The sequence below is a fragment of the Rhinolophus hipposideros genome (genome assembly GCF_964194185.1).
Source record: "Rhinolophus hipposideros genome assembly, chromosome: 6".
In the NCBI taxonomy this organism is placed as follows: Eukaryota; Metazoa; Chordata; class Mammalia; order Chiroptera; family Rhinolophidae; genus Rhinolophus; species Rhinolophus hipposideros.
In genome coordinates this window covers 40,314,323-40,328,784 of record NC_138052.1, presented here as the reverse complement: position 1 = coordinate 40,328,784, position 14,462 = coordinate 40,314,323, and the positions used below count along the sequence as shown (strand labels likewise).

The window sequence follows — 14,462 nt, the reverse complement described above, 5'->3', positions numbered from 1 at the left end:
AAAGAAGCCACACAATCTCACAACTTTTGACTATACAAAAGAAATGTTTCAAAGGAGATGCTTGTGAGGTCAAAGAATAAGTGAAACTAGGACCTGCTTTCTTTGGGCTTCTCTGAAAGTGGTACGTATGTGAGACCAATAAAACTATAGTAGTTATGGGGTCAACTCATTTGGGGTATATTTGGCATTTTTGACATTTCCACAATTTTTAAATTTTATATAACTTGAGGGTTAGTGGTAAGGAAGAATTATATGAGAAAATATATATATCACATCATACATGGTATCAATAAGAACATCTCCAAAATAGAATAATACATGATCACTAGAATTCTAAGTTGACCTTTGGTCTAGGGCCATTTTTATGAGAGAAAAGTTGTAAAGTTCAGTCCAGCATCCAAAATGAGAAAAACATGCTTTTCCATTTCTTGCTAATATTTTGTTGATTTAACCACATTATCAACAGTATTTCTGATAACCCTCCTGGAAGCTCTTCAGAATTTGGAGGTAAATTTTATAGAGCCTTGTTTGTTTCAAAGTGCTCAGGTAATCTAGGTAACCTTTAACCTAGTCCTGCCACATTAAGTGTTAATGTTTCATTTCCATGTTAACTATTGCACTATCACTTCCTGTAAATGTCATCATTTCAGTATAAACCTAGGAAGGGCGCTGTTAAGAATTTCCTGTTCCCATGTATCACCTGTTATTTGCTTTTACCCCAGATACAAGGCAATATGATTGCTAGTTTCTGGGAGATCATAAAATCACGATTGATTTTATGGCTCAGAACTGTCTTCAAGCACTAGCGGCAAGCTTACTTTTATTAACAAAAAAAAGGGAACCTTTTCTTCTTTCATTTGGTTTTTGAAGTTTGTGTAAGAATTGCCGAAATGCCACACAATTTGCTGCACATTTTCTCTGCTTTGCCATGAACGGCATCCACTCAGGTAGCAACTTTCCATGTGCTACTGCATTTCTTCCTTATAGACTCCTCAATGTTCCTCAGAATCAGTGTGGGGTAAGCTGTGACTGATTGGACTTCTTTCCATTTGTTTGTCCCATGCATTTTCCCAACTTCTGTATAAATCAGAAACATTCACGTCAAATCAACGGAATGAGCAAAATGGTTGCTGTGGAATCCCTTTAAGAAACTCAGTCTTTTAACTAATAAACATCACTCTGTCCTGCTTCCAGAGACAAGTCAGAAAGAGCATTAATATAACTGAAGGGAACTAAAAAACAGTGTTTTTTCAGGGCCTTGTCATTTTTGTCTCCTCCCTTCCTGGTTGTATGCAGGCCTGTTACTGTTGTATGCAGACCTCTACTTTGGTTTTGTCTTCTACTGCTTCTGTTTGTCTCAGCGTTTCTTGCGTTTTTATCAAACCTTTTCAAAAATAAATCACAATGACTCTGAAACACCAGCCTTCGAAGGAGCATGGAATCAATTAGCCTAAAACACTCTTGTTTTGTACCAACTTTGCGAAGTTACACTTCTGAGGGCTTCCCATGACTTTTTAAAGGTTGCCCTTCAGTGTGGCCTCTTGCTTCTAAAGAGAGATTTATTTTCCAAATAGTTTTCAAATGGAGACTCTTCTGTGATTGTTGAATCATATCTGTATCCTAAAAGAAACATAATTGTTCGTACCATGATAAATTGAGGGTAACTGAATATGAAATCGGAGAGGGATAGATGTTTTTCCACGGATGGATGTGACCAAAAATGAGATGGTGATTATCATTTAACATCTAAGTAAACAAGGTCATGAGAAATTAATAAAATTTAAAACAGCAACAACAAAAACCTTTCTTTCAAATGCTGGGGATTTGGGAATTTGGCCCTAGTCCTGGTGCTATTACTTCTCGTCTTTCTATGAGCCTATGTCTTGAGCTGTCTTGGTCCCAAGTCACTCACCCACACAATTAAGATAGGAGGCCTTCCAAGCCAGCAAAGCGTTATTCAATAGATATATAGTAGAGTCTAAAGGATCCTTTTATCCTTTGCAGCAAACATGATAATATTATTTTAATTATTTGTAAATGTAGTGTGATTATGCATGTGTTTAAACAAAGAAAATACAGCATTTCTATTAAATCTTTGGATTAAATATGCTTGTGTAATGAAGTAAATGTCATGTGTACACACTTAAAATTCTAAAAATTTGTTTTTTACTTTAGAAAATTCATAGAAATGGGTTTCATTGATGAAAAAAGAATAGCCATATGGGGCTGGGTGAGTTGTTTTATATGTTTTATATCTGTTATTCATTTCAGCAATCATCATTTTCTAAATTGTTCGCTTATAAGGTTTCTCATGAAATGTTAATGTTGCAATATAATTGAATTTGTCATTGGAAACAGTCAATTTGAATAATCTGGGCTTTAAAGTGATGGCTATAAGTGTTTCTTTTTTTTCAATCATTTAGTTTCTTTTATAGCAAATTAACTCTTAATTGATACATTTTCACTTAATTTTTTTGTATTAGATTATAGTATACTGAACTGAACCATATTCATCAAAGGTTTAATTTCCTTTGTTATTTTAGAGTTAATATATATCTTTATATTTCATCATTTCATTTTTTATGAAAAGCTAAATTAAAGTTTGAAATTGCAGAAACTTTCAGAATATAAATCCCCTAGTACCTAGCCTATCTCAATCATATGTTAACTGTTTTGATTTTCTTTTTTTGAGAAGGTGAATCAATTTTTTTTAAATTTTTGAGCAGACCTAATGTTAATTTGTGCTAACTAAAAAGAGGTCTATTTAGTTTCTTAGTTTTAGTTCATGGAGATAATTTCCCATGTCTGAGGAACTGTGCAGGTCTTTAAAACACACATTAAAAGGAAGTAGCGAAAGGTATCAGTCATGGGCAATAAAAAATCACTGGAAAGTTTAGAGAAATACTGGAAAGGATTTAGACTTGCCCATTATAAATTATGATAATTACCCTTCAAGAAAGATTTCCTGTTTCAATTTTTGGTCTGAATTTGTACATTTGCAAGTCAATTTGCAGCCATTTGTGCTTGGGTTGTTTTTCTTGGCTCTTGTCTCTGAGGGCAGTCTGCACAAAACGGAGGGAATGAAACCCAATATTGAAGGGAATCTGCAGGATTCAGCTCAACTCTCAGCTCAGTGACCAGATGAAGAGCTGTTAGGAATTTGTGGAAAGTTGTTACTTCAAGCCATTTGGTCCTTCTTAAAACTATCAAATATTAAATATCTAAAACAGAATGGAATTTAAAGGGTAGAAAGAAAATGTTTTATAGTGAAATATTTCAGATAAGACTTTTCCTACAATCCCTTTTTATGAAATTTCCTAAAGTAAATCCTTGAAAGATTCAAATTTCAAGCTGAACACTTACATATAAGCATTAACATTTCTCTTAGAGATTTTTTACTTTGCTTTTCCTGCAGGCTTTGAAATAACCATAAAGTGGAATTTTTTTATTTCATTTTTGGAACATTCTAAGTATTAGTTTGGTAGAGAACCACCTAAGTGGGATGATTTAAGGAACCTACTCATCACCCAAAAATACATCTATATCAGTCTGAATTTTTTCAATAAGAGATTCTCACCATGTCTATACAATTGCTTCTGGAAGAAATAGTATTTTAGGCCCCCTTTATTGCTTACTTTCCAGCATGGTGGTGATTGGGAGGTAAACCCTGAGAGCATATGTGGGAGAAGAAAATAATAAATGAACTCTAATGGATACAACACTTGAGCAGCCCCTATATCAGCAGAAGAACCCAGAAGGTCCTGAAGGAAAAAGACCTTAATACTGTCCTGTTTTTATCAGTTCTTTAAGACCAACCCCTATTTATTAATCCATTCATCTTATCATTGGCTCATTCATTCTTTCATCAATGTACAAAATTTTCATCCATGTACAACTAGGTTTTATGTTAGGTTCTTTAGGAGATGAAAAGATGGGAAAGTTGTCACCCTGGACCTCTAGTAGAGAAAATAGACAGCAAAAAAAGGAATTTCTCATGAAATGTTCTAAGTGTTAAGAGAGATGTTACTTGTAGAGAGCACCAGGGAGAACAATGGTTAATTCTGTCTGTGGCAGCTAAGGGGAGATTCAGAAATGAGGTAGCGTTTGAGCTTGGTGAAGAGAGGTTAATTAAAGGGCACTCCAGGCAGAGTGAAGACAACATTGCCCAGGTCCTGAGGTAACAAAGAGTGTTGCATGTGGGGAGACTCTGAGTTGACTAAGAATGTCAAATTTCAGAAGTATAAGCCTATGGTGAAGAAGGTATAGGAAATGAGTCTGGGTAGGTAGGTATCCAGGAAACAAGAGTCCTTTTAGGCCATAAAGGAGAGTGGGCCCTATCCATGGCTCTGTGACACGTTTCTCTTCTCATTTTTCTATGTCTCTATAATCATTACATTCCATTTACTCTTTAAATATCAATTTTTCTGGATCTTGCCTTGGCTCTCATTCCTCCTCATTTCCTTGGGGAAACCCACGTGGTTTCAAGGCTATTGATGGCTGCCAGATCTCTGCCACTAGCCCCAATCTCTCTTCAGAGCTCCACCTTTCAAATGCTTCCTGATCACCTCTTCCAAATGTCTTACAGGGGCCTCAGGCTTAACTTGCACAAGCTAGGCTTGTCATAGTTTACTTTAAAACACGTCCTGATCTATGTTAAGAACCTCACCACACACCTAGTCACCCAAGGTAGTAAGTTCAGAGCTATTTTCAACTTCCTCTGCTCCCTAATTCCAACCTTCTGTCGGTTAATACATTCTGTCAATTCTATCTTCAAACATCGAAATCCATTTTATCATCCCCATTGACATTACCATAGTTCAAGGTTCTTCATATGTAATTTTGACCATAGTTTCTCAGACTTTTGCTTGTATAAGCATCACATGGAGAACTTGTAAGAACACCATTTCCAGTGCCCTATCACCCAGGATTCGGAGTCAGTGTTCCAGGGTGGGGCCCAAAGGTTTGCATTTCTAGCAAGAACCCAAATAATGTGGATTCTTTTGGTCCATGGACCACACAGGTTGGGTAGTACCTGTTTAACTATTCCAATTGCCTCTTAACTAGACTTATTGCTTTGGCTTTACAAGCTCCAATGTTACCAATGAATATATTGTTTCAGAACACTGTTCTTACCAAATTGCTTTTCTGCTAATATATTTTATAGGGCTACACATTAACCTCAAACTAATGCCCAAACATATTATCTTGCATGAAAGGCCCTTGGCAATCTGGTTATAACCTACTTTTCCAGTCTCATCTTTCTCTACTTTTCCCCATATCTTATGAATAATTTGACTGCTGTCTGTGCTTCCTTGTTCCCATGATTTTGTAAATCCTGGTCCCCGAATCTGCAATGTCCATTCTCTTCTTCTATTCCCTACCTCTTTCTCACTCCACAATGGAAAATTCCTACTTGTTCTTTAAGACCTAACTCAGATATGACTTTTTCTGTGCTCCTATAGCTCTTTATACTGCTCTTGTAGGAATTACAATGTTTTATCTTGTCTATCTGTTGGTTTCTCCCACAAGAACATAAGCTCATCAAGGGAATGAATGGACTTTGCCTTTTTTAAAAACTTTGTTTCTCAAATGTTTAGCACAATACTTGGCCATCTCACACATCTATGATGTTTAAACTGAATTTAACCCTATAAATCAATAATCCCCCAAATGTGTTCTATTGGTGCCAGGAAATTTTTCAAGAAAATGTTCTCTAGTCTAATAATTTGGTATATCATAAATTCTACATGATAGTATATATAGGATCAATGAAGGAATAGTAAAGAATCCTGTTAAATGTTTTTACAGTAAATTTAATACAGTACTACCAAAATGTATTTTGAGTCCATGGATAACTCTTTGAGAAGTATTCTGGAAGTCAATAGGGAATGGAAATGGTGTCTTAGAAAGATACTCTTGGCTGCTGAATAGGGGAGGGAGTAGGCCAAAGATCTAGAAGAGCAGAAATACTGGCAACAAATACCAAGGGAATGAATTTAGGCACTGAAATATGTGAGCAGAAGTCATAGCTCTGAGTGCTCCTTTATAGTATAATAAGCAGGGACCTATGGGAAACTGGAGAGAGGAAAGAAGAAGATATTGAAAATGACCATGAAGGTTATTCAGCAATTATTGTGTTCCATATCAGGGAAGAAAGTATCTGTTTCCATGAAGTGTTAGACACATTAGTGGTCTGAGAAATACATTATAGCTAACCACACATTTTTTTATGGTCAATAAGCTGCCGATCCCACATTTCCCTCCATTATCCAGATTAAGAAGGGGAGAGCCGGCATTTTTATCTTACCTTTTCATTTTCCAGCTCACACACCAAAGTTTAGTAGCCCTGTTTTTAGCAGCTTGTTCAATATCCACTGTGCACCCAGCACTATGCTGAGTAAGTGTTTGTTGTGACAATGGTTCTTAACCAGGCAATTTTGTCCCTCAGAGGACGTTTGGCAATGTCTGGAGACATTTTCGGTTGTTACAACTGGGGGAGTACTACTGGCATCTAGCAGGTAGAGGCCAGAGATGCTGTTAAATATTCCATAGTACCCCCCCCCAAAAAAAGAACTATACAGCCCAAAATGTCAATAGCACTGAGGTTGCAAAACCCTGGTTTAGGGTTTTTAGGTTTAGGGAAGTAAAATTGAAGCAATTATTTTCTGACAATTGAAGAGCAGTGGGGGTTTTGCCTAAATTATTAGAATAACAACCTCATTTATGGGCTTTGCTTTGTTAATATAGGCCTAGCCAGGTGGTGTTGAATAAGCATTAGTTCATGATTTAATCTTAGTTCCTTTCTCCTCCAGTGACTAATTATAAGCAATTTGAATTGCCATGTGTGATCAACTATGGAAAAGTAGGACAAATGCACCTCTAATGAGACTATATTAGACTCAAAACTTAAAGTTCTCCAAAGAGGTTGCTCTCATAGAGGGATGTAGAGGATATTGCAGAGGTTGCAGAGTTAGATGTCCTGGGGTTGAATCCCAGCTCTTCTGCTTACTGACTTTGTAAATACTCTAAGTTTACTCTAAGCCTCAATTTCCTCATCATGAAATTTAACCATAATTTCCTCACTAAGTCACTATGAGGGGTTAGATGAGTTAATAAGAAAGCCATATGTTAAACAAATATTTATGCTATTCTTACTGTGTTTCAGGTCATATTTTCAGTGCTGGGGATACATTCATGAATGAAACAGATAAAAATCTCTATGTTTATGGCTTTGGGAATGGTTGGGAGAAAGACAATAAGCAAGATAAGTAAAATGTTTAGGGTGTTAAACAATGATAAGCACCATGAGAAAATCAAAACAAGAAAGGAACATGGTGCAGGGTTGGTGGAATTTTTGATGAGAAGGACAGGTGAGACTTTTTTTTTTTTTAATTCAGACTTGAAATGAGGAGAAAGTAACCTATACTGATTTCTGGGGAAAGAGCAATCTAGGCAGAGGGTAGAGGCATTGCAAATGTCCTGAGGCTAGACATGCTTGGATTGTTCAAAGAAGTTCAAAGAACAATGAGCAAGGCAGAGGTGTGAGGTAGAAGAAGGATGACACGTTGCATGGGACCACAGAGACCTTTGCAATAACCTTGGCCATGCAAACACTAGCTCCTTATTATTACTGCCTGTAGGTAAAATGTTCCAATGTGCATTACAGCTCATATAAGAGTGTTCTATAAACCCCTCAAAATTCTGTGCCCTTCTAAAAATGTTTTTAAAGATATCCTTCATTTAAGCAAAATGGCAAAGCGTCTAAGTGCAAAGGACAAAATTCTACAATTCTCATGGCCAATCTGCTCCGTGGGTTCTTTTCTTGCGGCAGCCACCCACTCTGCCTTGGAGCCCCACCCATGGGAGAGCAGAAAAAAGTTAACTCGGGTGCTTTTTTTCCCTCTTCGTTTCTACAATAGGAATAGCTTTTCTAAGCTTCCTGAGTATTTAAAGTACTCTTTCCTTTGTTGTGCAGCTGCTCCAGCAGTGTTGTTCTTACAAATTCTCGGGGAGAGTTTGTATCCATCCTGAAAACATGAAAATTTTATTTAGACAAAGCCCTATTATCTAATCACTGAGAGGTTACAGATTAATAATTCCTAAGATTTTGAACAGAAATGTTTAAAAATGCTCTCAATTTGAAATCTCACTTTGTGCTATTTCGTTTTCTGGAGCATAGGAGAAGAGAAGGAGGATCCAGTATTGTTATTTGCAGTAAACACACTTTTCCAATAAAACCATAAACAATAAGAATTTTTTTAAAAGACTCAAGCTCCCTCTACTCTCCTTTGAACCTAACATTAAGAAGAAAGGAAAGATCTTCTGTTTCGGTAATAGTTGTTGCTAACGTATTTATCAGAACAAATTATTTTGACATTATAGGTGAAAGTTTGAACCTGACAGAGAATTTTCACTCACTAAAATGATTTTGAAGCCCAAATGTTTCTTCTGTTTCTAAAATGTATTTTTCCTCTATCAAAAAAACGTTTTCGTTTTCCTCCAAGTGTAACAAAAAGTTCACGGTATAATAATCCAAGCTGCCTCTTTTATTCTGTGTTTTGGGGCCAAGGTCCTCAATAAAATCCCCCAGAGCTGGAAACATAAAACTGTAAACTAGTTAGAGAATTCTTCCTTTAACTGTTCAATTCAGCAAGATCGTTTAACTTATTCCCCCGTTTCCTGTATTTCATGGATTAAGAATAGACCCCTGCCACTGACCTGCTGCCATCACCATGTCTGTCTGTCTGTCTCTCTTGCTCTGTTGAGCTCTCCTTCGCACTCTCACTCTTTCACTCTCTCTAAAGACTGACTTTTCTGTTTCAAAAGGTGATATGATTTCTCCTCACTTGAGGGAACTGATTCCCACAATGTTGTGGTACTAAGATTTTAAAAACAGGACTCACATTTAATTGGAGAGTCGCACTGTCATTTATAGGGCTGCCTCCATGTTAGGGCAAGAATAGACACTTCCTAATCAGAATCACTTCCTAGTCTAGCACACACTCTCGGAAGTTTATGTCCCAGAACACAGCTTAATCCATGTTCCCAGGAGAAGCACCTCTCTCCTAGCATGTTTATACAGACCAAATATGCCTTACAGGGAAAGATGCAGCCTTTTTGTGATGCTCTGTTCCTTCCTTCATTTTTAGGAAAAAGTTCAGATTTCCAAGTGACATGGGCAGGCATCTCCTTTTGCTAGTAGGGTCACATTTCTGAACTACCTATCGATCCTAGGGGAAGAAAACTGGTGAAAGCTAAACCTACCCTTGATTTTACAATTTGTATTCCCTTTTGTATTTCTTTGTTTTTTCATTCAATTTGTGGGATGGTATGTAATTTTTTAGACACCAATGGCTTTTCCTCCTTTGAGCGGCTTTGCCAGAAATCTTTAAAACACAATATGTAGCACTGCATTATACAAAAACCCTGGCCATGTCTTAAACTATCGAGAAGGTTTTTATGTCCTTCCCTTGATGTTCTGTTATGAAAATAAGTAAATATACAGATACAAGTTCTGCCTCATAGGACTTTTGCAAACTGTTGGAAGTAGTTTGCATTTACATTTTGGGAATAATCTCCTTTTTTTGGTACGTTTCTTTCAAGTAAAATCCTGTTTTTGCTCTAACAAGGTCCTGGTTGAAAAAATATAGAGGAGAAAAAAAAAGATAATTTTTTGTTGAAAAATTGCAGTTATATCCATCTCTTAAACTGTTCCTACCATGTTCTGATCAGCACACCATATGTTTATACTTTTCTGGGAGTGGAATTACTATTACGTCTGATGGAGCTTGCTGCCAAGGGTGCAAGGTAGACATTTAATCTACCCTGTGTCCCCCATCTCCCATCAGCCCTTATAGTGAATCAAGTTGCTGTAAAAATATGGAGAAGAGTTATTAAGGTAAATGTGGGACTAACTCATAACAATGTCTCTACAGTCCTACGGAGGTTATGTTTCATCGCTGGCCCTTGCATCCGGAACTGGTCTCTTTAAATGTGGGATAGCAGTAGCTCCAGTCTCCAGCTGGGAATATTACGGTATGGAAACATTTCATAAATGTTGCTGTGAAAACATTTAACACATAATTACTTTATATTTGAGGTTGCTAGGAAAACAAATCATGCAGTAAAATTCACCCCAGAATCAGTGGGGAAAATATAATCTATAAACGAGTCTATTTATATGATTCATGACAATCATGTTGTAACAATCAAAGAAATCTTAAGAGTGAGGAAGGATTTTTCCAAAATCCAGTATATCTTATTTTCTCCAGAACCCCTGCTGAACCGAACCTTTAAAAATCAGAGCTAACTCTGTGTTTCTGCAGGTACATCTTTGCAGCACACCTGGCTTTTAAACACATCTTATGCAAAGTCAGACCTAGGCCAAGTAATTTGCCTCCACACCACAATTTGTAGCTGCCAGATCCATTGCTCCAGAGATCAGAGAATAAAAAAATTTGTTGAGAAGTACACCTCCCCTGGGTGCCTATTTATGATTAGCATCAACGCAGGATGATTATTTGGAATTAACTATAAAAATTGTACAAAAATTAGCTTTCATCAGATCCTCTTCGCGTTCCCTTTTGGGGAGTAGAAACGAGACAATTGTAACTTGTAGGGAATCTTTATTCAGGAAAAAAAAAGTTTATGTATGCTAGGGGAGGAGCATTTGGGGGATATATTTCATCCCAGATTAAGACACCAGTGAAATTAACACAGGTGGCTGCCTTTGTGATTTCTTTTAAAATAAAATGAGGTCATTCCACAGGGCCATTCTATCTCAACATTCCTTCAACTGAAGTGCTTTGGGTAGAAATGAAAAAGCTACAAATCAACACTTTCTATTGACAGTTGCTCCCATTTCCATAATCTCCTTCTCCATTACTTTTCTAGCCCTAGTGAGGCAAATTGCAAAGCAAATGACTTGGATGGAGCATTACAGTAAAGGAAAGCAAGGACCTTCCTCAGCAGCTGCATGGGGAAGAATTGAGGAGCCGTTATCAATCTAGGGGGTCTCCTTGGTTAATGAGATGATACATATTATATGCAAACAACCTATTCTTATATATTTTATAGCATCTATCTACACAGAGAGATTCATGGGTCTCCCAACAAAGGATGATAATCTCGAGCACTATAAAGTAAGCATGTTCTGTTCTATTTAGGTCATTAATTTATCTCAAATGTGCAAAATAATTTTAAAGCAGTCATGCAACTTTTTTTGTGTGTGTGTGGGGGGAGGACTTTTGCTAGGTTCCCAAACAAATGTGATGATCTTTTGTTAGCTGTAAAACACCTCACTAGAAACGAACTTACTCCTTTTGGATTTTATTCTCTCTTTTTCCTTCCTTCTTCCCACCCCCAAACCTTACACAGCTTGAGCGGGCATCATTTATGCCTAAGGTCTCACTCATATGTAACATATGACACATAAACTTTCAGTTTTTCAAACTAAGAATCAGATGGAAGTAATGCAAATGATGAAGAAAATGTGTTGCTTTGACTCTTAAATATTTATCAACCAAAGCAATACATAATTTCAGTATTGGTGCTAAGTCCATTACACAATGATTTAGCTAGTTTTCTATTAGAACTTGCAGCAACTAAAATGTTAATTTTTCCTCTTTTCCAGAATTCAACTGTGATGGCAAGAGCAGAATATTTCAGAAATGTAGACTATCTTCTCATCCACGGAACAGCAGATGGTGAGGTTTAAGCAAGACTCTTACACATAAAAATACTGAGCCAGCATCACTTTGTTTAAGAAACATTAAGCTTCCTCCTATGCCTGTACTCAGGGTCAGTACCTAAGAGTCAGGGACATTTCCATAAACGAGTGTGATTACTCACTGCTGACAATGTCAACGGCATGACTAGATAATTGTTGGTGTTCATTTCCAGGCAGTACATTGTCATTCCATGCTTTCTGGTATTTAGCAGCACTTTAACTCTCTCTCTTTGTTGCAGATAATGTGCACTTTCAAAACTCAGCACAGATTGCTAAAGCTCTGGTTAATGCACAAGTGGATTTCCAGGCAATGGTATATAATTTCGTTTTACTCATGTTCTCGGCTTTAGAACCCTAAACTAAAAAGAGGACTTTTTAAATTAATTAATTAATTTATTTATTTATTTACTAAAACCTGACAAAGAGACTATAGAGTACAGTAGGTATACCATGAGCAAATGAATCTTGATCTTTTGTTAACTCCCTGAAGGACACTAAGCAAGCCATGCCCCCTCTGGTGATTGCAGTTGAGTCGTATATGAGTATAAAATAAAGGCATCTATGAGATTAGATGATTTTCTAGCTCCCACATCCAATAGTTCTGTGACCCAATGTATGTAAGTATAGCTGTGTGCTAAGAGTCCCTACAAAACCTGGGCATCCCAAAGTAGCCAGAAAATTCCGTTTATTCAGTAAGATGCAATTGCAGAATGTAATCTGTTATCAGAGACCCCAGCGGCTCCCTGAAGTCACACAGTCCCACTCAGAGTTACAGAATCCTTTCATCTATATGTTCTCAGTGCCTGGCACATGCTTGGTCCACCACAGACTCAACTATTTGTACTGAGTGAATGAATGAATGAATGAATGAATGAGCTAACTGTAAAATCCAGGTTGCATGAGGAGTGGGAAATGAAAACAGAGGAAAATGCGTCAAAACCAAGGTAAAGGAGACAGTCCCTAATAGCTACCTTCCCTCCTCTTTGGGGAGCATAAATTCCCCCTCACTTGCTTATGTTGAGCAAGAACTCAGAAAAGGAAACCCCCATCTTTTTGAATTTTTTTTTTTTAGAACAATGTACAAAGGGTCAGGTGAAATTTTTCTGGGTTTCTATTGATTGTGACCCCCTCAAAGCAAATACAACTTATAAGTTTATAGAGTTACATGATGACCACTAGCCACTTATTCAGTGAAAACAATAATCTCACTGATCTCTCCAACAATACAGTTTAAATCTATGATACCATATTCCTGTTGTTTTTTTTTTTAATGATACTATATTTAACTCCTACAAAGGATGTTTATGGTTTTATGTGCTGTGGATTTTTTGCACCAAAGAGGAATTAGAGTCAGAGGCTAAAAGCCTCATGGAATGCTTATGCTAGAAGAAACCTTAGGGAAAATCAAAATCAACCCCCTCATTTTACAAATAAGGAAACCAAGCTCCAGAGATGCAAAGTAAAAGACCCAGCATATGAGCTCTGGAACCCATGCCTGCTTCCTGATTCCCCAGGATGATGGCTGCTGTGAAAACTTAGCCACCAAGAGCTAAAAAATAAGTTGAAAGACTATGAAAGAGCAGTGAAGGTTAATTGAAGATCTTTAAATCTTCCTGCTCCAAATGTTTACATGTATACTAATGTGTTTATTTGAGTGTTCTTAGGTAGAATTTCAACCATAATATTAGAAAAGTTATCAGGTCCTGAGCGCATAAAAAAGTCAAAGACAGATGCATTGTGTGGCTGCAGGAATAAAGCAGGTTTCTTCCCTTTGTGTTTCAGTGGTACTCTGACCAGAACCATGGCATATCCGGCCTGTCCACGAAGCATTTATACACCCACATGACCCACTTTCTAAAGCAATGTTTTTCTCTGTCAGACTAAAAACCATGTCCATGTAAGTCTGTATCACAATCTGAACACTTCAGATAAATGCCTCAGACTGTTTGCTTGTTTTACTCTTTATGCTGTTAAATGTTGGTATAAATAAACAAAGGAATGTTGCTTGAATGGCTGGCAAAAAATTAGGAGGAGAAGTTCAACCAAAATATTGTTTACATTTTCTGGTACTCTGTGCAAGAGAAAAGAGAGTCATGCCTTTTGCTTTGGACATAATATTTTATCACCTGTTTATTTGAGGGGAAAAAAAAACAATAAAGTCAGAAGTTAAAGTGCTATTATTTTGTCTGTGTTCATTGATTTCAGCTTCCAGAATCTATCACAGGAAGAAGTATGTGGGCTAGGCAAGTGCATGAATAATATTAGGGTGGTCATCCAGGAGAAGAATCTAGAAGCAGTTTGGGAGTTTTGTAATTAGAACTCCAAATCCTGGATCAAAGTACGCAACAGAGTATTCAGAAATCAAGTCTGAGATGCATTTTATAGAGACACCCTGATGTTTGCACTCCATGCTGTCCCTCCAAGAAACGTTTATTAAATTTCCCCCAGATGATGTCTTCAGCATTGCCAAAAGCATTAGATAATGATAAAGTCAGAATTCAGGCTCCTTTCAAGAAATGCTTCAGATTTGGAAATGTTCCTATTTTATGTCCCTTCTTAGAATTAGTAATGGTAACTGTTTTCAGATTGCTAAGCCACACCAAATGAAACAAAACAAAAAATATTAATAAATAAGATGGACATCCATAGCTGGAAAGGAAACATTTTCTATCTATGAGATTTGGGGAAGAGGGGGTTAGTTCTACATTATAGAGTTTTATTTTGAAAAAGAAAA

The 14,462-nt window shown here is 36.9% G+C and overlaps 1 protein-coding gene across 1 annotated transcript in view; it reads left to right on the top strand.

Annotated features, from left to right (window-relative positions):
- The window catches only part of FAP (fibroblast activation protein alpha), a 71,118-nt gene extending 57,214 nt beyond the window's left edge, over window positions 1-13,904 (top strand). The window contains exons 21-26 of the mRNA XM_081051199.1: window positions 2,176-2,230; window positions 9,936-10,035; window positions 11,077-11,141; window positions 11,633-11,705; window positions 11,968-12,041; window positions 13,511-13,904. Coding sequence (XP_080907325.1) covers window positions 2,176-2,230; window positions 9,936-10,035; window positions 11,077-11,141; window positions 11,633-11,705; window positions 11,968-12,041; window positions 13,511-13,612 — 469 coding nt within the window. The 3' untranslated portion in view covers window positions 13,613-13,904. The remainder of the gene's footprint in view (window positions 1-2,175; window positions 2,231-9,935; window positions 10,036-11,076; window positions 11,142-11,632; window positions 11,706-11,967; window positions 12,042-13,510) is intronic.
- The last annotated feature ends 558 nt before the right edge of the window (window positions 13,905-14,462 follow it).